This window comes from Vicugna pacos, chromosome 16 (assembly GCF_048564905.1).
Source record: "Vicugna pacos chromosome 16, VicPac4, whole genome shotgun sequence".
Lineage (NCBI taxonomy): Eukaryota > Metazoa > Chordata > Mammalia > Artiodactyla > Camelidae > Vicugna > Vicugna pacos.
The window spans coordinates 17,640,925-17,660,479 of NC_133002.1; the positions used below are offsets into that span (position 1 = coordinate 17,640,925).

General features: G+C 59.5%; 1 protein-coding gene across 4 annotated transcripts; it reads right to left on the reverse strand.

The window, feature by feature from the left end:
• Positions 1 to 316: 316 nt before the first annotated feature.
• Positions 317 to 19,548, reverse strand: DRC3 (dynein regulatory complex subunit 3). 4 transcript variants are annotated; one of them, XM_072938545.1, is made up of 14 exons: positions 19,038 to 19,449; positions 18,534 to 18,620; positions 15,797 to 15,958; positions 13,643 to 13,759; positions 11,297 to 11,463; positions 8,397 to 8,543; positions 7,940 to 8,059; positions 7,419 to 7,531; positions 6,461 to 6,635; positions 5,540 to 5,671; positions 3,859 to 3,929; positions 2,633 to 2,756; positions 696 to 827; positions 317 to 506 (listed from the first exon to the last, which is right to left on the reverse strand). In XM_072938545.1, exons 3-14 carry the CDS (start codon positions 15,951 to 15,953, stop codon positions 393 to 395), a joined length of 1,569 nt encoding a protein of 522 aa, XP_072794646.1. In that variant the 5' UTR covers positions 15,954 to 15,958; positions 18,534 to 18,620; positions 19,038 to 19,449; the 3' UTR covers positions 317 to 392. The 4 variants fall into 4 exon arrangements, 1 of the variants encoding a protein (XP_072794646.1); XR_012059473.1 differs by lacking the exons at positions 317 to 506; positions 696 to 827 and having other exon boundaries at positions 2,679 to 2,746; positions 3,056 to 3,929; positions 19,038 to 19,548; XR_012059475.1 differs by lacking the exons at positions 317 to 506; positions 696 to 827 and having other exon boundaries at positions 2,679 to 2,746; positions 3,056 to 3,929; positions 18,962 to 19,548.
• Positions 19,549 to 19,555: the final 7 nt, after the last annotated feature.

Sequence of the window (19,555 nt, forward strand, 5' to 3'; positions counted from 1 at the left end):
CCCCCATCCTTGCCCAGCACCCCCCTCCCCACCCCCCGACTGTGCTCAGAGGAGGTACCATCACGTCCCCACTTCACGGATGATGGATGACGCCTGGCTGTGCTCTCCAAAGGGTCTCGCATCCCTGCGGCTTCCACCTGGGTGGGCTGACTGGGGACAGGGGCTGAGTGCACGTCATTCTGCCCCCCAGCAGCCAGCGGCCTCCTGCCCTGGGTGCGGCAGGATGGCTGGGAGCCTGGCCCTGGGACATCGCTCTGAGCTGGCACCAGCTGCCCAAACGTGGACATGAATGCCGGTTACTTTTTTAAAGAAGGAGAAAGGTGACCCAGTCCTTTATTTCTCTGTGCATCTGCACGTCCCCTCTTGTGGGGAAGGCTGGCATGGCCGCAGCACTAGTCCAGGATGTCACCGCACTCCAGGCTGTCCAGCTCACCCTGCACGTGGTCCACGTACTGGTTAATCTCCTTCACGCGCCTGCGATTCCTTGTCATCTCGTCCTTGTGAATCTGAGGGGAGAGACCACGGCCCGGCACCCATCAGGCAGAGGACTCAAGAACCTCTTACTGAGTCCGTCTAGGGAGAAGCAGTTCCTGAAATGGCCCTGTCCGTCTGTCCGTCCCTCTCTCCCAGCCTCCGGGCTGGTGTCAGCAGCCGTGCCCTCCCCTCCGTCCTGCTGAGGCAGTGCGCTCGCTCACCTTGTCCACCAGGTGTGTGCACCAAGAGTTGACCCGGGTCACCAGCTCGTCCTCCCGGTTGTCGATCTTCAGCAGGTGCGTGTCGTGGGATGTCCCGACCGCATTAACAGTCGTGTCTTTGTCGACAAAGAGCTGGGAGTGGGAAGGAGCCCGTGAGGACTAGGGCCCTGCCCTGAGCACAGAGGCAGGCCCTGAACCAGTCGCTGCCTCACGGCCCACCAGCTTGTCTTTGGGACCACACACCCCAGCGTGGCAGAGGCCAGCGGCCACTGGGCAGTCCTTGAGTCTGGGAGCAAGCTTTCCAGGGAGGAGGCAGATGGCTGCTCTGGGTGTCCTGACCGTGGTTGTCAGGTCCGACCTACCTGAGATCTGCCCGTCGGGTGGGAAGCCTGGGGCTCGGGCTGCTCTGGGGACAGAAGGCTCCACAAACCGATGGGTCCCTCCACTGCCCCTCATGTGGACCTAGGGGGACCTGGGGCTCCCCATGGGCTCCTGCTTCTTGTTTGCACCTGGTTCCCTGCTGTGTACAGTGATGTGGGAGGCAACCCCCACCAGGTTCCAGGTGTTCACGCCTGAGTCAGGTGTCACCAAGGACCCGAGGGTGTTGTAGAGAGGGTGTGGGTGGGTTTGTCTGTCCTCGGGAGTGGTTACCTAATCGTCTCCAAAGTATGGCCTGTGGAATCTTGAGATGTTAGTATCTCTGCAAAAAGTATTCTTCAGTCAAGTGCATTTGGGGGAAACTGCAAGTGAGGGCTGTTCAGAGCGGTGTCGTCAGCGTGACTTGTTACGACCTGCTCTTCGATAAAAGAAGCAGAAACCAGGGGCCCTAGTCCCTCATCTGAACACCTCTGTCCTGCTCTAGGCTGCCATGTTCAAGCTCCACCACTGAGACGCTCGCTGGGTGTCAGTGGGCTGGTGACTCTCATCTCTGTGCCTCGGTTTCCTCTTCTGTGAAAGGGAACCACAGTGGCACCTGTCTTACTGTGTTGATGTGAACAGTCTTATGAGCAAATCAACATAAACACGACAACCTGCACTGTGATGGGGAGACGGTGGGCGTTCCGGAAGGTGATGAGGGAAGGCTCCCCAAGGAGCTGACGTTTGAGCTGAGCTCTGATGATGAGGAGCTAGGCCTGGGGGAAGGGCGTGTCTGCCCCCAGAACAGCGCTGAGAGGAGCAAACAAGGGTGGTGGGCACCAGTGTCTGGGACCATGGTGACGAATTACTCCAGGAGCCCTGGGAAGCCACCAGGGCGTGTTGTGCAAAGCTTGGGATGCAGTTTGGGCTTTCAAAGTGTCTGACCTCGTGGAGGAGGGCAGGAAGGCCGGTGGGCCCGCAAAGGGTGCTGGGAGCTTGACTTGGTGGGACGTGGAGGTGGAGGGAGGTGAGAACGGGGTAGTGCATGGTGAAGGAAGGAGAGCAGGCACCCTTCCCAGAGACACAGCACACCTGCTGCTGGCCCCCAGCATGGGAGACCCCGAGCCCCACGAGCGAGCGAGCGAGCGAGCGAGCGAGCAGACGTGGGCGGAGCTGACCGCGACCACAGCCATTCATCACTAGGGGAGTGGTCAGAGACCCCAGCAGTGCTGCTCGCCAGACTCGGGGGCTGAGACGGCCTTCAGGGGAAGCCTCAGGCCTTAACCTCTATTTGTAGTGGTCTCTCTTAGGAAGTGCCGGAAGCCCCACAGAAGTGAGCGTTTGGAAGCCAGCCTGTGGGTAAGTTGAAAGCATTCGGTTATCACAGCTCCCTAGCTGGGCCCCCTAGTGCCCACAGGTGCCTCATTTGTTAGCTTCCTTCACCCACCGACCGCCGTGCATAGGGGGTTACATCCTTCGCAGATGAGGAAACCGAGGCTGGAGGGGGATGCGGCGCCCCGCCCGCCCCGCCACGGCCACGCCCACCAGGGTACAACCCCGCCCACGCCAGTCGCGCTCACCGGGCGCACGTCTTCCGGCAGGTCCTCGTCCAGCTCGCCCTTGACTATCTTCTCCAAGATGTTGATGGCGATCTCCAGGAGCTTCTCGTGGTGGTGGTTCTCTAGGTCCCGGCACTGAGCCATCGTGCAGCGTGAGTTAAGCCGTGACTAGGGTCGAGAAGGCTGGGCTTCCCTCCCCTGCGCTGGGCGGAGCCCGAGGGCCCCGGGCATCCTCCTCTTCACCGCCACACCTGCCTCACACCCCTCGGGGTCCCTCCTCGCCGCAGCATCTCCCCACCCTCTGTTGTGACCCAAAGACCCCCTCTTAAAACCACCTCTCCCCATTCTCTGGGCCTGGATGTCCTCCCACGTTCCCAGCTGGTCCCTCTGGCCCACCCCCAGGTCCTCACCTAGTGGACCTTCCTCAGGTAGCTGCCTCCATACCTCTGTGTCCCTGTGGGACTCTGGGCCCAGGAGGGCAGGACTGGGGTGACTTCTGGGGTGAACTTTAGGGCCCTGACTTCCCCCGTGGCAGAAGGTTGGTCACGCCCCAAATGTCGGCCTCTAACCTGACCATTGACCTCATTTATAAGTGATTTGTCAGTGTCTTCAGCACCAAGGCCGGCCCTCCCCCAGGGCATGTGCACCTGCAGCACAGGGGCCAGGGGGGATTCTGGGGTCTGGTCTTCTGGTGAGGTCAGGCATTTGGGAACAAACATGCCAGGACTTCTGCTGCGAGCAGTGGCCCACAGAGCCACCCAGTCCACTCTAAGCAGGCGCTGTTGTGCTGAGGGTCAGGAAGCGATCCTTGAACTTTCCAACTGGTTGTCAAACCTCCATCCTCTAAAGGTGGGCTATTTCCTTGGTGAAAACCTGGAGGTTTCTTCTTCAAAAGTGGAGATTCCCGCTGAAGAGGATCCTGCTAATCTCCTCTTGGTACAGATATAGATCTTCCGTAAATCAAACGGGGCACAGGCACTTCTGGTAAACAGCGAGGTCTGGTGATGAAACGCTGATTTGTTGCTGTCTCTGCCAGCATGTCTGGGGCACTGGCAGGCTCGTCACCCCACTGTGGCCACCAGGAAGGTGCATCCTGCTTAGCTGGTGCAGGTGCACTCCCCTCTGGGCCTTTTGTTACACGTGCAGGTGCCTCCCCCAGCCTACTGGCGGCCGGGGACACTGGCCGGGCCAGGAGAGCCCCCTGGGCCCACAGCACCTCCCCAGGAGGGTCACCGAGGAAAGGATATAGGCTTTGGACATTTTCAATAAAGAGTTCCACCAGATCGACAATGTTCCTTTCAAACATATTTATAGTCTCCTGGAAACAATGAAGAACACAGCTGTCATGTATATTCAGACACGAACTCCACTGACCTAGCGCCAAAGCAGAAGCTGCTCCTTACAACTTAGCAGGCACCTCCTCTGACTGCAGACCTTAAGGGTAAAGACACCCCCCGACCATCCCAGGTGCACGCTGTGTCCTGACCGCTCTCCACAGCCGTTACTCTCCAGCCATTGTGCCTCGCTCACCACCCTGGAGGTTTAGTGCAGTGCCTTCTCCAGGCCTTTGCACGCACTGCTGTCTCTGCAGGAACACCTGTCTTGGTCGTCCCCACAAAACACGCACACAGAGCTTCCCCTTCCTCTGGGCTTCTCAGTGGCATCTGCCTCCCTCACCTCCAGAGAAACAGGAGGGAGTTGCTAAGAGCCAGGCTGCCTGCCAGCTCCACCACTGTGTGAACTCTGGGAATGTTGGCTAACTTCCTGGGGCCTTGATGTCTTCATCTATAAAATGGGTTTCCTTTGCACAGTTCATGTCTCAGGAGGTTGCAGTGAAGCATAAATGGGGATCTTCACCCAAAATGCTTGGCAAGGTGCCTGGTGGAGAGGAAACTCTTGGTAATGCTGGCTGTTCCCCTAGACCGCAGGTGTGGCTGCCGGCAGGGCTCCCGCCTCCCTCCTCAAGGGCACCCCTGCACTGCATCCCAGCGCTCAGCCGGGCTCCCCCACGCCATGGTGGTGGCTGCCACCTGGTGAGCCCGCAGGATGGTCAGGCTCTGACCCACCATAGACTACAGGGCTCAGACCGTCCATGAGTCAGGGCCATCTGCAGGCGAGCCAGTCTTACATTTTTCTCAACACTCTTGTAATGAATAAATATAGGATCGCTAAAAATAATGTAGTAGCTTTTTGGCTGCTAGTAATACAAGTATGGCGGCTGGCTATGCATCCTGGGGAATTTCGATGTTGAAAAGGAGCTCTCCCTGCTCGACCGGGAGCCGCTGCTGCCTGAGCCTCCCGGTGCCCTGTGGCAGCCTTCTGCAGAGCCGGAGCCTCCCCGGCGGGGCGAGCATCTGGCCTGTGATGTGGCTGACATGTCGCTTGACACAGGAGCCACTGATGAGGCGCTGCCTCTGGGCCCAGCCGCGCAGCGTGGGGAGGGTCAGGTCATCACCACGCTGTAGACTCGAGCCACCAGCCAGGCTGGCCGCCGGGGGCTTCAGGCAGCAGTACTTCTTGTCCCCACTGCTTGACGCTCAGTCTCGGGCTCCTGTGCTCAGTGTGGGGAGCCTTGGCTTCATCCCTGACTGGGGTCCAGAGCTGGGTCCGCTGGTTTTCAAGCACCTGCACAGCACCTTGGGTCTAATTAAAAAAAGCCTCTTCCAGCTGAGGGTCTGGGCTCTTCCCCAATGGGGAGAACATTCCAGAGGCATGAGCTCACCTCTCCTGCTGCACAAGGACCACTTGTGATCTCAGTGACTGGAAAGCATTGGAAGCAAACCCCAGACTGATGGGCAGGGACGCTTTAGCCCGGCCCGGGAGCCACACGACGTTTCCAGCAGGGGAGCGCCCGGGAAGGCCGCAGCTGGTGCGCGGGTTCCTGTAAATGAGCCTCCACATCGCACCGGTGCCCGGGGACCCGCTTACCTCCAGCTGCTCCACCAGCTGCATCTCCAGCGTCATGAGCGCGTTGGAGAGCTCAGCGATGTCCTCTCTCTGTTCTGCTATCTTTGTCTCGATGTTGGTCAGCTCGGACTCGCCACGGATGGCACTTAAATTCTGGGGACAAAAGCTGTGCTTTAGGAATCCACAGCTAAGAGTAACTGTAATTACTGTAGTGACAGGTGGCAATGTGGTTTTGTGGGTAAGAACTTGGATGCTGGAGTCGGGCTGCCCAAGTTCCAGTGTCAGCTCTGCCCACTCCACGCCTGTAGGCCATCGGAGCAGACGCCCTGCTCGCTGGTGCATCAGCACAATGTCTTACTGGGCCTGGAGAGGAGTGATGGCTTCAGAGTCAGCGGGACCTGAACTGGGGTCTGTCTGAGTCACTGTGTGACCTTGAGTGAGCCTCTTCCATTCTCTAAACTCCTGTTTTCTCAGGTGCAGGGGCAGAGAGCCTGCCTGGGCTTCACAAAGCCTGGGATTAGGTGGTGTCTGTGAGGTCCGGCCTCACAGTGGGACTGGCAACTCGGGAGGCTCTGATTGGAGGCCCGGAGCAGACACACGGGGGAGAGGCCCACACAGCACCCCGGGGGGTGAGCAGATGCAGGTCCCTCTGGGATGAGTGGGTGCCCATGGGCTGGAAAGCACGTGGGTCCGAGCCCGGCCCCCAGGACCAGCCACTCACTAACGAGGGGCCTGGGGACTTGGCCACCAGACACAGTGTCAACAGAGTGACCCAGCATGGCTGGGTGGTACCGGCGGGAGCCCAAGCTTGGCTCTGCGCTGAGCGCGTGACCTCTGTAAATGGGGACTGTGTCCCTGGGTCTCGGGTCCCCAAGGTGCAGGGGCCAGGCCGATGGCAGGTGGGTGTCTGTGGCAGGCGGCAGGGGGTGGGGGGGAGCCTACCAGCAAGTGCTTCTCCTCGAACTCGGCAGTCCTGTGTCTGCCCTGTGCCTGGTTCTCCTGGACGGCCTCTTGGACACGCTCGTTGAAGGTGTCGAGCTCCGCTTTCCGCTTCTCCTGCTGCTTCAGGCCGTACTCGAAGATGTTCAGGCAGATGATGACGAACTTGTCCTTGTAGGTGAGTGGCTGTCAAGGAAGCTCGCAGCTGCTGGGGGCGGGAGACGGGTAGGCTGGTGGGGGTGCAGACGAGGGTGGAGGTAGCTCCTGGGTTGGGATTTGGAGAATAATGCGGTGGGGCAACCTCAGGCTGAGGGGTTCAGGACCCGGAGCTGCCTTGAGGGAGGAGGCGACGGAGCAGAGGAGAGACTCGGAGGGACCGGGAGGGGCCGGAAGGGGCCGGAAGCTGGGCAGTGTTTTGTCTCTGGGGCACCTCTGTCCAAGTGAGCCAGCTGCGGGTGACAGCCAGGCCAGGAGGGCAGCCCCCCTCCCCGGTCTCTCAGGAGCAGTGGTGCTTAGGAGCAGGTTTCTCTCCCCGGCTACTGTGACTTGCTGTCCATCCTGAGTCTGTCCTGGTCCCTCAGCCTGCAGTGTAGCTGCACCAGTGGCAGGTGCTGGTGGCGTCCTCTGGGAGAGAGGACCAGGCTCTCAGCCCACAGCTCCGAACTGTGGGGCCCTGACAAGCCACCCTCTCCAAGCTGAGTGTCCCCAGCTATAAGACAGGATCCGTCTAGCGGCGGGTTGAGGAAATTATAAATCCTGGATGCCAAGCGTGCAGCAGGGACTGGTAAATGTGGGGAATGGGGATTACGCCACAGACACCTCAGTCAGTCTCCAGGTCGGCACCCTGGGCCCCGCCGACCAGACACTCAGCGTGTCCCCCGGCAGCTCAGCCCATCACTGCCCCGAGGGTGGGAAACCGGGGCCCAGAGTGGAAGGGCCTCCCCGGGGCCTGGAAGGATATGTCTCCATGAGCTCGGCCACGCCGGGCAGGCTCGCCAGCTTGCTGCCCTCCACGTCTTCGGCGTACATGCTGTCGAACAGGAAGGAGCCGTTCAGGTTCTCCACGAAGGCAGCCTGCAGCAGAGACACGGGGGCTCCCTGGGCGGGGCCCTGTGCTGGGCACCGGGCTGTGGGCGCCTGGCCCTCAAGGAAGGCTGGGCGGGGAAGGTCCAGAGGCAGAAAACTGAAGGGGGCTGGCCCCGTCCGGCTGGAGGGAGGGCCATGGGGAGGCTGTGACAGACCGCCCAGGGGTCTTAAGGGAAGGGGGCTACTCTGATAGATTGCTGGGCGCAGTGTCTCTGCCCCGCGTGCTGGAGGAGCCCGGGGGCAGTCGGGCAGAGGGAGGCGGGGACTGGCTGGCTCCACCAGAGCCAGGTGAGGCTGGGCAGCATATTTGCAATCAAAAGACAGCATTGGCCCCGTGACCCTGGCGGGGCAGGGAAAGGTGGGGAGCGGGGTCCTCCTGCCAGCGTTCCCCCCAACCTTGTGCTCCTCCAGCTCCTCCCGCCGGGCCTGCTCGTCTTCCAGCCGGGCCTGCATCAGGTTCTCCTGGTGCTTCAGCTCATCTGTGCTGTACTGGTGCTTCACCTCCGCCAGCTCCTTCTGTTGGGGGAGCAGGAAGGGCATCATTCTCAGGGGACATGGGGTCCCTCCCAGCCTCGCTGGCCTCGGCCGTGCTGGGCCTTTCCAGCCGCGGGTGGGGGGCGGTGTGCATGGTGCTCAGATTCTGAGTCTAGGGTAACTAGCGAAGGACTGGGGAGAGGGGAAGCAACACAGGCGGGCGGGGGATCCTGCAGGAATCGCCCGACAGACGCAGGTCGAGCAGGGGCCGCCCTTGCTCTCTCCCGTGAACGCAGCGCCCTGATCTCTCCCCCTTTGCCTGACACCCGGGGCCTGAAGACTGAGCCACGTAGCTGGGACACCAGAGGGAGACACTTGCTGTGTGGTCGTCGATGCGCCGGAAGTCCAGGTACACAAGGTCGGGAAGGTAGGCACAAATGAACATCCTGTAATCCTCCGCTGCAGCGATGGGGTTCCCTGCGAGGCTCAGCGTCCGCAGGTCCTTGAACCGCCGCAGGTAGATGATCTGCAGGAGGAGGGGAGAGACACCGCCCGCCTCCTCCAGCCTCCGCCAGTGCTGGGTGCATGGATGGGGGAGGGGGGCTGGGGCCCCGGGCTGGATGGCAGGACCGAGGCCTTCGGTCAGCAGGCCTGGGCTCACACCCTCACTGTGGGCCCCAGGCCAGCCGCCTCCCAGCCGGGAGCCTCAACTTCCCTACCTGTAGAACGAGGGCGAGGGCACTGTGTGTGCAGGGACCATCACTGAGAAGAGGCCCCCAGCCCCTCCGCAGACGGCCAGGCTGTGCTCACCACCACCACTCTCACAGGGGAGGCCTCTTCCAGCTGCAAAGTGCTGTGAGGCCCGAAGCTCTTAGTTACATGGAACCTGATCTCAGTTAGCCTGGACCAGCTGGTGGGAGGTCCACCAGCCGCTGTTTATTCTCCCTTTGCTCTGTTCTTAGCAAAACGGGGCAGGCCAATAAGACTGCTAGAGTTTCATTTGACAGCGTCTCCTGTGCTACGTGAAAGAGGAGAGAAGAAACCTCGTGAGCTGTTCTGGACAATTTCTTTGTCATTTGTTTATTCGTTCAACAAGCATCGTTAGGCACCTGCCAGGCCTCAGACACGTGCTGGACTTTGGGGAAACGAGAGGAAACAAAGCCTTTAGAGCAAGAGCTTACGTTCTAAAGGCAGGGAGCCAGACTGTTTGAAAAAGTAAGTAAAATCATTACTGTTCAGCCTAAGTGCTACAGGAACTCAAAGAGGGGGCACGACAGACAATGACGGGAAGTTTTCGGGTAGGGCTCGGGTCTCTGAGGCCTGAGGGAGCAGCCAAGGAACAGCAGGGGTGAGTGCATTCCCAGAAGCAAAAATAGCACAAGCAAAGGCCCTGAGGCAGGAAAGAGCCCAGCAAGGCCAGAGAGGCTGCAGCTGGTTGGGGAAGGGTGGGGGAAAACATGACCTAACACCTCAGAGGCTGCTGCCAAGAGTTTGAGTCTTGTCCGAAGGACTGGAAGTCACTGGGGTTCTCAGTGTACATCGAGTGGGGTTGTCGGGATCTGATTTAACTTTTAAGAGCTCTCCTGATGAGATTCCATTTTTCATCTTTTAGATCATCAAGGAGAGAAAGGTCTGATGACAAAGGGTGTTGTGGATGGTGAGGGGGACAGGCCTTCTGGTAACTGCTGGTGGGTTTATAAATGGTCCCACTTCTGCCGAGGGCAATTGGCAAGATCTGTCAAAATAACAAGGGCACACGCCCTCAGACCCAGCAGTTCTCCTCTCGGAACATATCTTACGGATGGGCTTGTCTAGCGCCTGTTAAGGGCACTGTTAAAGCCTGCATGTACTGGCACGAGATTGGAAACCACCTCAGCGTCCAACCACGCAGGGGGCTGGCAAAGTCCCCCCCAGAACGTCAGACAGAAGGGGGACCGCCAACTCGGGAGGACCGGGGCCAACCAGAGGCCGGCGCCCAGAGGGCATCTGGTCGCACATGACAATCATGCAAAACATTGAAGCCACGAGATGCCTGGAAAGACACACGTGCAATTGAGAAGCAGCTATGGCCTCTGGAAGGGGACGCAGGGACGAAGGTCAGGAGTGGGGCTCCTCCTTGCATGCCCTCCTTGCATGTTTTTAGTGCAATAAACAGGTATTAAAGCAAGCTTAGGAAATAAATAAGAAAGTCTGTCATTAGATGTCAGAGACACTGTGCAGATAAGGGCTACCACCAGAGACGCTCAGGCTCGTAGGTTAAGTCAGGGCTCTCTGGGTCAAGTCACCTGATTAGGTGACGAGGTCCAGGGGTCTCAGAGCACTGAGATCTGATCTCAGGACCCCTGGCAGCTTCTTCCTTCCTCTCTCCACATGTTTCTCCCGTATTCACGGGGGACCACCTGGCACCCAGCACCCCCCGGAAAGGGGGATAGGGATGGGAGAATGGCCAAGGCCAGGGGAGGGGCACCCACAGCAGGGTTGCCTCAGACTCTGAGTGAAGTGCCTCGAAGTGCATCACCTCAGTCAATCCCTGGCAGGTGGGTCACAGCCATTATCTTCATTTTACAGATGAGGAAACTGAGGCCAGCAGGCTCGAGGCTCAGGGTGTGCAGCTTGGGTGTGGCCCCCGAGCCACATGACTGACCCAAGGGGGAAAGGAACTTGAAAGGTGCTGGAAGCCCCCAGACTGACCGGCAGCTGGGGGAGCAGGTCCCAGCACGGTCCTGCCCAGGAGCTGTCTGGAAAAGTCACCTCTGACGCAAGACCCTTATAGATGCTGCCACACCCCCAGCTCGCTGCTGCAGACCTGTTGTGGGGTGTGCAGGGGAAGCCCGCCTTCCCCCAGTGACCAGTGACTTCTGCCCACCCCCAGCACACACACCCCTGGCACCCGGGGTGGCGTCTTGTCTCCTTGCGTCTTGATTAGGGTGTCTGCTGGGCACCCCGAGGGACCTTCTGTCTCTGTGCCCACTGAGCACAGGCCAGAGGCCTCAGGCCAATAGATCCTCCCTCAGCAAACGTTTGTGGGGCGAGAGAGTGTGGGGCACAGGGAAGGGGAGACTCCACCGAGGCAGAGGCACACACTGGGACCCACAGATGGGCTCTCATGGGTTAGAATAGTGTCTAAATGTCATCCAACCTGGATTTCCGGCTGCTCCAGGAAAAAGGGAGGATCTGGAAGCTCAGCCTCGGCCCGCCGGCCCCGCCCCTCTCGCCGGCCCTCGACCCAGCCCAGTCCACCGGCCCGCTCCAGGCCACGCCCGCCGTCCCCGCGCTCACGTTCATCAGGTTTCCAATCCGGTTGTTGCCCAGGGACAGAACCTGCAGCTTGACCAGGGCGTCCAGAGAGTCGATCTTGGCGATTCGGTTGTTGAACAGGCTCAGGTCCTCCAGGTTCACCAGCGTGTCCAGCCCCTCTATGGTCTCAATATTGTTGAAGGACAGGTCTGCGGAAGAGGGCCGTGGGGTCTGGGCCTGGGTTGGGGGTGACCGTCCCCCCGCAGCTCCGTGCCCTCGCCAGCTTGGCCGCTCAGCTTCCGGGCCGGGACTTGGGTCTACGCTGCCCTGTTCTGGGGTGGAAACTCACTGGCAGGTCAGAGCAGTGCATCTTGGGGTGGGGGTGACAGTTCCCTCCCAGCTGTGCCACTGCTGGCTCGCCTCCCCAAAACCCCAGCCCCAACCCCAGCTGAGACGTCAGACCTTCTCTAGCTCGAGTCACATCTTTGGGAATAAAACAGCTCTCTCCCCACTGCAGGTCTGGGGGCTTGGTTGGGGTTGGGGCTGCCACCCTGTCCTGAACACCCGTGGCCCAGAGGCCCAGACTGGGGACTTTTCATGAGTGTTCAGATAAGCTGTCACATTTAAAGGTGATTCAGGAAGTCAGTTTATTCACATCTAAATTTAGCCTCCTTGTCACATCAGGGGATGCTCACCTGCCAACAGTGGGGACTGACAATTTATTGTCCTTTCCCCATGCCAGGCCCTCCCAGTGCATTTCCTCATTCAGTCCTCACAGCACAGGTGTCACCACCTGCACCTTATGGACAAGGAAATGAGGATTCAAAGAGGCCTGGGGGTGTGCCCAAGATCCACAGCATATAAAGAAAATGAGGTTCAGAGGCTGAAGTAACTTGTACAAAACAGGCTGGGACCCGCACCGGAGTCTGCCAACACCACGCCTGCCCCTTCCTTTCCCTCCGCGCAGCCTGGCTGCAATCTTTGCAGGTGTGCTGGGAAAGGCCCCGATCTGTAGCGCTTGCTAAATCCTTTGTTGTAAATACTCCCACTGTGGCCAATTTCAAGCTCCCAACAGGACATCCCTGAATGTAAAGTTGGGACGAGATGTGAGCATTCAGCTTTTGGGGGTCTATATTAGCTGGCTGCGGCTCACCCTTAGCCCTGGGATGGCTGGCTGCAGGGGGCCACCAGCAGGGCCTGTGTGTGCAGGGGTGCTGTGCTGAGCCATCCAGCACCCTCTCCCTACCCCGACTCCTGCATCCCAGGGACCCCGCCCTCCCTGGGTGACTAGTGCCAGAGCTGGACAAAGGTGGGCTGCTGGCTCTCTGAGAGGGTAGCCTGACCTCTTACCAGAACTTTCCCCTTCGGCTCTCCACCCAATGCCACAGGACATTGGGCGTCACAGGGGCACCTCACGGGGACCCATGGGCCTGGTTTCATGTCTGAGAGACAGCTTGCCTAAAAGCCCGGCATTCAGAAGGCTTGTGGCTTAGGATCCGGGCTGACCCAGCACCTCTCCTCTGTCTTCTGTTGATGCAGGTGGGCCAAACCCAGGACTCATCCTCAGTGGGTTTCTGGGAGGGGCTGTCGGGGCGAGAGACCTGGGCGGAGCTGCCAGGAGCCCTGGCTGCGGTCGGCCTCTGCCGCAGTGCACGCAGCTCCGAGGCCCTCAGCCTCTCATCCTCTGGGTCTGTGACGTGGTAGCCTGTGGGGCTGCTGTGGGCTGGCGGCCGTACATTGGAGCTGGGGGTGTTCTGTAAACTGGGAGGCGCACCGATGCCCCAGGCTGCCCGTTAATGGGAAGCAGCCTGGCAGGAGGGACTGAACGTGGGCTTCGGGGTCAGACGGGCGTGGGTCTGTCCCAGCCCTGGGCTTCTGGGTCATGGAGCTCAGGGAGCATGCCCTGGCCTCTCGGAGCCCCCGAGGACTGCTGTGAGGGCTAAATGAGACAAAATGCTGGGAGCTCCTGGCCCGCTGCTTGCTGTGACCTCAGTGTGCTCCTCTCTACAGTGGGGTTGCTGGGTAGGTCAGGGGACCTCACACAGGAAGCACACAGGCCCAGCTTAGCAGGCAGAGTCGTCAGTGCACACTAGCGCTGAGATGGTTACTGCTGGTGTGATCTGGGGCCCACGGTTACCTGTCAGCCTGAGTCTAGGGTAACCAGGAGCCCAGGCTGCTCCCTTGACCCCCTCCCACGATGGGACATTTGACAGGTGGGAGCAGAATGTTCCGCCTGGGCTGTCCCAGCACGGGCCCAGGCTTTCTGAGAGCAGCTTCCTTGCTCCCAGCAGAGGGAGCTCCTGCTGCCAGGGCTAAGCTGAGCCAGAACCTTGCCGGGGCAGGCTTGGTGGGCATCACCGTGGACTTGGGGGGACGCCGGGGCCTCACCCAGCCAGACCAGGCGAGTGAGCTTCTCCAGGCCCTCGATCTTCTCGATGGTGTTGTTGTCCAGCTGCAGCTTCCGCAAGTTCTCAAACTGCCAGAGGTTGTCTATGCGTAGGATGTCTGAAACAACAGGGCACACGCTGTGCTGCTTCCGGTCAGAGTCAGGGTCAGGATTTCAGCACCAGCGTCTGGGGGCTGGATGACCAATGCTAACCATGTGACAGGCTCCAGAGCTCCGCCACGTCCCCGAAGTGTGCGGGGGCCCTGGATGTGTGGGCCAGCACTGCGGAGCTCCGAGTCCCCGTCGGTGCTGCGGTCCCGGTGGCTCATGGGCACACCACAGGGTGCAAGGGGCTGGCCATCTGGTCAGGGATTCACTCAGCTGCCCTTGGAACGCCTGGGCTCAGGACACAGGGCACAGGAAGGGCCCCTCCTTCCTTCCACAGGGTGACAAATAGAATCAAGGCCTCAGGGCGGCCAGACAGCTAGTTGAGCAGTTTGGAGGGTGCTTGGCCTCGTGGACAGAAATACTGTGTCCTTTGACCCTGAAGTTTCTCTACGTGGATTCTGTTTGCAAAGACCTGCAGTGTATATACCCAAAGGAACACCTGCAGGCACACGAGGGACAGAAAGATGGGGCCCAGGTATCTGCGCATGGGGAGGGGACAGATTGCTTACACGGCAGAGGCAGCTTCCCAGTGTCACCGAGTGCCTGAGCCCGCGGCCGCTGAGCCAGGCAGGCAGGCCTGAGCGTGTCCAGTTTTCCTAGAAGCCCCAGAGCTCTGCTGTTCACCTGTCCCTTTTTTCTATATTTGCTTTTGTAATGATATCCAAAACTTATAAAATGAGACTATGCTCATTAAAAGAACTGAAATAATATAAAAGTGAAAGGGGTTAAAAAAATTGCTTTTAACAAGCACACACTAGGGCGGCGGTTTCAACATTCACTCGGGGGGCCGCTGCCCTCCCCAGGCCGGTGGACAGCGGCTCCCTGACCCAGGGCCCGGTCGCGGGGCCGGGTGAGATGGCATCTGTCCCCAGCTCGCTGAGCCGGGTTTCCTGGAGTGACACCAGCCACCCCCAACCCCCATGCTTCAGAGGCCTGGCTGGCTGTTCCCTCTGCCTGGACCGCCTTCCCCGGATCCCCACGTGGCTCCTGTCCTCACCTCCTCCTAGTTTTTGCTCAACTGTCACCTTCTTGGTGGGGCCTCTGACCCCCCAACAAAACACCACACCCCAACTCCCCTTTTCTCCTCTCCTTGCTTATTTTTCTCCAGGGCACACGGGACCTCTCGGACACACTGTATTTTCCTTCTTTATTTTCTGTGTCCCCCTCCCTAGACGGCGAGCGGCACGAGGACAGGTTGTCTTGTTCACAGCTGACTCCCTGGTGCTCAGAACAGCACCTGGCATCACAGCGTCTGAGAAACAGCGCCTGAGCGGCAGGTGGGGCCAGGGAAGCCGGGAGGGCCCGGACACCCACTCTGTGCCCCTTAGCCCTCTCACGCCGAGGGGGCTGAGGCGCAGGGCCCTCCCCGCTCTGCAACTCCGGACCTGCCCTGGGCACCGCCGAGTCCCCAGCTCTGACTTAGGACGTCCTTGCTGTCAACTGGATGACCCGGCAGGCTGACATGGAGGCCCGGGATAGAGCAGGGACAGGACCTCTGCCCACCTCTCCCGCTTCCTCCTGCGCCCCCTCCTTGAGCAAGCCAGGCCTCTGTTACCTTGTCTCGTCCACCCACCCAGCACCCAGGATGGGGCTGCAGCCACCCCGTCTCACAGAGGGACAGGCCCCTGCCCCTGCTGTTTCCAACCGCTTCTCTGAAGCTGCTCCCCAGCATGTCCTCGCCCCGCACTCTGACCCGTGGGACCACCCTCCTAGGTTCCCCTGCCGGGGACCCTGCTCCCAGGAGCCAGGGTGGAGATGTGGTGGAGACAGCGTGGCCTTCGGAGTTCTCCTAGAGTTGGAGGGAGAATTTGCCCCTTTCTTGTTGTTACTTGGAGGTGGGGGTGCTGTGGGTGTTCACGTGCTACCAACACTCAGTATCTTGTTTTCAAGCCGTCCGTGCTGGCCCTACACCTTCTAACCCAGGCAGGGCCGAAGGCCACCCCGGACCACCCACCCCACCTGGCACCTGCCCCGCCCGGAATACACACTCTGGAAGTCCAGCTGCAGCGACAGGACGTCTTTGAAGAGGATGCCCTCCTGCTTGGCCAGCTGCCCGGCCTCGTCCCGTGGGCCCTGCTCCCCCACGGCCAGCTTCAGCATGTCGTCGTCCATCACCCTGGGTTCCATGTCGCACAGCTGGTGCATCCTCCCTGGAAAACACCACGTCTGTCCCTAGGCCGCGTCTCCTGCCTCCTTTGCAGGACGGGTCTCCTGGGGTCTTTGCACACCATCGTGGGGCGGCATGGCGGCCACAGACACTCTGAAGGCGGCACCCCAACCCTTGGCTGCGGTACTGGGGCTGCTCCAGGGCCCCGGCAGTGTCCCGCCTGGTGCCAACCCACAAGAGAGCAACCCTTGGCTCCATAACACAGCTGTGCCCCTGGCCCTGGCGTACACACCCATCTCCTCAGCCTCCAGAGTTCAGCTGTCCTCATGGCCGTGCCCATCTCGGCCTCTGAATTTCCGCGCCTCCCTCTCCCTTGGAGGTTTCTTGACAACAACCCCTAACAACGATCCTTGGCGGCTCCAGCCGGGCCAACCAGCCATGGCGCCCCCTCCCTGAGCACATCACTGCCTGCAGGCAGCCATGTCTGTGAGCAGCTGTGGTGGGGGACGCTGGTGGACGCTGACTGGAGCTGGTCCTTCCTGGGGCCGCAGGGTGAAGGTGCCCTCAGAACCGCTGCTTGAGCCAGGGGCAGGCCAGGCATGTGGTCAAGTGAGAGTGAGGGGGGTCAAGGCGGACAGACAGACAGAAGCAGATATGGGAATACACATCCAGGAAAAGAGATGAAGGATGGACAGACTGACACAGGTCCCAAATCTCAGGCCCCCGGGACTGTCCTGACTTCGCACATTCAGCCCTCTCTTCCTTAAACTCACTCCACTAGGCGCCTGTTGCCAAGGGATTTGGCTGAGACACTGAGGCAAAGGGGGTGTGTGGAGTGGGTCAGTTGTGGGCACAAGAGTCCCAGTCCTGGGGACCCTGGGCACCCTGACCTGGTTCCATCTTTACCAGCCCCATTAGCGAGAGCACCCGGAAGGGCTGGACCCTGCAGGAGGGTGTGATTTACTGGAAATGCCCCGACTCTGCCTCCCAGACCCTCTACAGACTCAGCCCTTCCTCTGCTGCCCAGCCTGTCCCCACCTCCCTGTGGGTTCACCGACTGCCTTTGTACCCCCTGTGTCCCCAGCAGCCAGGCCTCTCTGTCCTGCTGGTCCCTGAGGCTAGGCAGCCCCTGAGTTCTGTGTCTTATCCCACTGAGTGCTGCTGGAGAGACTCCTGGCATTGGGCTGATGGCGTCCACTGCAAACTGGGTGGGCCTGGCAGCCCTGCCACCTGGTCTCACTGCCCCACTGCCCTCCCCCACCCCCACCCCTTGCAATGCAGCTTACGCAAATGTGAGTATTCTGTTTCCAGAATGTCCCTGATCAACTGTGCCAGTGTCTCTAACTGTGGCGTGTCCTTTCCTCCTGCCCCAGAGGAGGCACAGCCTCCCCTTCCCCCTCCTCCTCCGGCGCCTTCTATCCCATTCTCTCCAGTCTCTCCACACCAGCTCCATCTCCTTAGGGTGATCAATGCAACTCCCAAAGATGCTTCCAGTCCTCCGCCTACCTCTCTCCATCTCCCCACTCTCTTGAAACAATCTTTTCCTAAGATTTCCCATAACTTGGCAACAATTTGTCTTTGGGGAAATTGCTATGTGCTGTATTTGGCAGATGTTGCCTGAAAGTGTTTGTCGTTTTTTTAAAGAAAAGTGCTGTGCTTTGGGAAATGGTTCTTAATTCTTATTTCAAAGCTTTGGCTGACTTCTTGCCAGTCCCAGTCCACCAAGGCCTGGCCCCTATGACAGGTCAAGCTTGCTTTCAGTGGGGCCCAACAGTCATGTGGAAGAGCCGTTACGTGCACTCTTGGTTAAGCACACTTGGGCAGGGGCGTGGATTCTGACCACGCATCCGTTGGCAACTAACCTCACCTCTTAGTTCACTGGGGAAGCCTTTGATTTCCCATCTGTGAAAGATGGACAGTTCCTCACCCCTGCATTTGCTTAAGATCTTTTATTTAACTCCCGTATGTGTAATGAGGGGTCACTACAGGCTGGGAATAAAACAGATCTTCTCTCTGTTTCAGACCTGAATCAATCACACACATCTTTAATTATGAACCATGACAAGTTTATCATGTGAGGAACTGTGACAGTGCACGTTAGGGACCCGGCTGAGACCTGGAGGATGAGCCAGAGAGAAGGAAGAGGGTTTGCACACTGAGGGCCCTAGGGACACAGGAGGAGTCGGGTTGCACTGTGGTTGAAGCAATGCGAGGCTGGAGAGGCCTACAGGACTGTTGTTATCCTATGACCCCCGGGAAGCTCCTGGGGCTTAACAAGGGCAGGGACGTAATCAGACTTCAACATTGAGAAGCTCACTCTGCTGTTGTTCTGAGAAGAGGTGCGAGGGTGGTGGATCTGAGAGACCTTGGACTCAATTTACACCAAGGACCAACCGCCTGCAGTTTTCCAATAAGAAAACAGAAGCTACTTGGAAAGGTCAACTAGCCCAAGGTGACGCATAGAGTCTACCGGAGAAGCAGGACTCGACCCTGCCCAGGCACTGTGGACCATCATTGTTCTTCAAGGCTGTTCAGGGTCGGGGCGAGGCCTGAACACTCCTCCCCTAAGGGGACTTTATCAATAGTTTACCACCCAGCTGGGGTTCCTGTTGACTTGCCTGACAAGAATGTTCCTGCAGAAGGCGGGAAAGCAGCTGGGAGTCAACGGAGCAGTCTCCTCACGGAGAACCAGATCCAGAATTGCCCTGTGAAACAAGAATTTAGGATCAACTGGACCTGAAAAATACAGCCCCTACTGGCCCAGAATTAATAAGAGAAAACCAACCATTGACCGAGTGCTCACTGCGTGCTGGTGCACACGCATTATTGAATTACAGGTCTGCTCTGGAGAAGGGAGCCCTGCTGCCCTAACTTCCCAGACGGGGAAACTGAGCCCCGGAAGGGAGCTGCCGACAAGAGGCGGACATGGACTCGGTGTCCACGCTCCAAGCCAAAACCCTTCATATGGCAACAAGTTAACGACAGCTGAGAGGTCAGACGGAGGGTCAGTGATGCCCTCTTGAAGAGGTATCGGTGGGCCGGGTACCTCTCCTTGTCCGGAGGCGGGGATGGGCTTTCAGAGGTCTCCTGGGGGTCTGCGCCCGGAGTAAAAGCGTCCCCACCTCCTCTCCCCGCGAGGCCCGAAAGCCGGCACCCGCGTGTGTCCAGGAGGTGGCTGCCAGGGGGCCCGGACGTCCTCCTCCAGGTGGGACAGGCCGGCGGGCTCCTCCGGGAAAAGGTCAAGAGCGCCGCCCTCGCTGGTCCTCCTGCAACCTCTGGGCCCCAGGCTCTCAGCGTCTCCAGCACCGTCGGCCGCGGGCTGCTAGCGCTCCGCCCGGTTGCTAGGGGAACCTAGAGCCGCATTCCGTTGCTAAGGGGAAGTCAGCTGGTAGACATCCTGGGTGAAAGTTGACGGCCACGTGATCACATTTCTGGGCGGGGAAATCCTCCCAGCACCAACCAGCGGAAGAGAAAACAAATGTTTGTCCAATCAGCACTTTGTATGGGTAGGCATCTCACTAGCCCCTCCCCCTCCTCGCCACTACTTGAGTGACTGACTCGTCCCTTGTCCAGTGACAGTAAGGACTCGCTCGAGCGACCAATACGTCGATGAATCAAAATACAGAGACTCTCGTCCGAA